Here is a 2,829-nt window from a genome sequence, read left to right on the forward strand (position 1 = left end):
TAACCTCATCTTCTATAACCAGTATTTTTTTTTAAAGCTGCATACATTTTAGGGCTTTTTCCATTTACCATTTACCAGTACTCCAGAATAATTGAAAAGCTGCATACATTTTAGGGCGTTTTCCATTTACCATTTACCATTTACCAGTACTCCAGAATAATTGCTTATTTTGTAGCCTACTACATGGCAAGGTGTTTTCTCTCTGTAAATCAACTTTTCTGGCACTGGTGTCATTGTTTTCATTTTTCCATATAACTGTAGCATGTATTTCTTCAGATCTCGCTCCAGTACACAGCAAGGTACCTAAAACTGTAAGTGTGTTCCTAATATTTTTCTACATGTCCAGCCTTGACCAAGGTGGAATACTGTCTGAGAAACTGCAGGAAGAAGGCTGTAGTATTCCCCTCTTCCTTACCATCTATACCTTATCATAATTTAACATAAAATTCTTCTCCACTTGTTCATGAAAACAGACACAGACATCTTCATTTTAGTTAAAATCATTTGTCCAGTACTACGTGTGCAGGTGCTGCTTAGAGTTTCAACACTGCAAATTGGCATAGTGGGATTGACTTTGGTGGAATTCCACTCCTTTGCTCCAACTGGAGGTATAGGCCACAGTCTTTACCTGTGCAATAGAAATTTTGAGCAAAACCAATAGTATTTCATCCAGTGTAACTGTTAAAACAGCATATAAGTGAGCTAAGTAACTTTTATAATCATTGTGGAGGAATAAACACCTTTAGAAGTTGATTTAGATGGCTGTCACATCCGTCCTGTGAATCACTCTCATTATTGACCGTAACGGTAACCCAGGGCAGCTAGCTTAAACTAAGACACCTGACATTTAGTTGTCTAAATTTGGGGAAGATCAATCAAACTCCCAGTAAGACAATTAAAAAAAAAAGTTTTAAAATAAAAAATGGAAGTGATTACTTGTACAGGTTTGTGCACCACTACAATGCAGTCTTTGCTATATTCAATTTCAAGGTTAAGAAAATAGAAAAATAGGACAACAAATGATAAGGAGATGAAAATACTAATTTGTAATATTTTTAAGCTGTCTTAAGATAACCATATTGTCTGCTATAATCACATTTATTTTATAGATAAGGAATAACCCACGGTTGTTGAGGGCCTGACTGATTCTGATAATCTTGTGGAAATTATTGTAGAAATGATAGAAGCTTGTCCTCTTGATAATTATGGACATCGATATTTTTCCAGTTGTTTTCCTATAATTAAGTTATACCCAGTACACATCTGTTTCACTGAGTCACTATAGCAGTTTTTCCGCATTTGTCTGATGCTATGGAATTTTAAAATATTTGTGTCTTCCCTGAAGCAGACGGGGACCACCCACTTAATGTAGTCAAAAGCTCTAGTGGTCTTCACCTTGTCTTGGGTATTCTGTGTCCTCTTATATTCACAAAGATGACACTTATTATGACTAGAAAAATTAACAAAAATGAATTGGCCACTGTGCATTTTCTCATCTAAGTCATGGAGATGTTGGAATTGAAATGTAGACCTGATTGGAATGTTATTTTCATTACAAGGGGATGAATTATAGCTTTTGCAAGAAATTCCCATTATTGTCCCTTCTTTACATTTGTTAAATCACCTATTTTTCTGTAAGTTTGCCAAGATCAAGCAGAACAAGCCTATAATTTCCTTTAGCTATCTTTGTTCTGTTGTCGTAGTATAATGAAGGTCAACTTTTCTGGGTCTGCTGTGGTTTTAAACATTGTGAAGACAAAGACACTTGAATCTTGTCTAGTGGTTTGAACTGGAGAATGACTTCTGTAATTGCTACCTCCTAATAAAAATATAATTCCCTTCTCTTCTGTATTTTTTCAGTGAAGGTAGAAGATATCCTTGAAGAAGCTTGGTGACACTTCTTATGCTTTCCATATTCCTAAGTATCTTGGAGGGGATTAATTTGACTTTTTTCTCCATTTTTTTCATACACCATATAGTTTTCCCAAGTCTATATGAGAGGATACTCTATGCCCAATAGTAGTTCGAAGAGAGTCTATGAATTTCCTTTTCATGAACCACAAAGTAGCAGCTCACCAGAGGTTCAGGACAACCAGGTGATCAGGCCCAACCAGCATGGGTTTATGAAAGGCAGGTCCTGCCTGACCAACCTGATCACCTTCTATGACCAGGTGACCTGCCTGGTGGAAGAGGGAAAGGCTATGGATGTTCTCTACCTGGACTTCAGCAAGGCCTTGGACACTGTCCCCCAGAGCATTCTCCTGGAGAAGCTGACAGCTCATGGCTCAGACAGACATACTCTCCACTGGGTAAAAAACTGCCTGCATGGCCGAGCCCAGAGAGTTGCGGTCAACAGAGTTAAATCCAGCTGGCGGCTGGTCACAAGTGGTGTTCCCCAAGGTTCAGGTTTGGGCCCAGTTCCGTTTAATATCTTTATCAATGACCTGGATGAGGGGATCGAGTGTACCCTCATTAAGTTTGCAGATGACACCAATTTGGGTGGGAATGTTGATCTGCTGATGGGGAGGACAGCTCTGCAGAGGGACCTGGCCAGGCTGGATCCAGGAGCCCAGGGCAATGGGGTGAAGGTCAACAAGGCCAAGGGCTGGGTCCTGCCCTGGGGTCACAACAACCCCACACAACGCTACAGGTGTGGGGCAGAGGGGCTGGAAAGCTGCCTGGTGGAAAAGGCCCTGGGGGGGTTGGTCGAGAGGGGGCTGGATAGGAGCCAGCAGGGTGCCCAGGTGGCCAAGAGGGCCAGCGGCATCCTGGCTTGTCTCAGGAGTGGTGTGGCCAGCAGGAGCAGGGCAGGGACCATGCCCCTGTGCT

At 41.3% G+C, this 2,829-nt stretch overlaps 1 protein-coding gene across 1 annotated transcript in view; it reads left to right on the forward strand.

Moving 5' to 3' along the window:
• The first annotated feature begins 1,540 nt into the window (after window positions 1–1,540).
• MSRA (methionine sulfoxide reductase A) overlaps window positions 1,541–2,829 on the forward strand; it is a 290,729-nt gene continuing 289,440 nt past the window's right edge. Inside the window, 1 exon segment of the mRNA XM_035895416.1 lies at window positions 1,541–1,634. Within this exon segment, the coding sequence (XP_035751309.1) occupies window positions 1,541–1,634 (94 nt within the window).

The sequence above is a fragment of the Egretta garzetta genome, unplaced genomic scaffold (genome assembly GCF_000687185.1).
Source record: "Egretta garzetta isolate BGI_Z169 unplaced genomic scaffold, ASM68718v1 scaffold325, whole genome shotgun sequence".
NCBI lineage: Eukaryota > Metazoa > Chordata > Aves > Pelecaniformes > Ardeidae > Egretta > Egretta garzetta.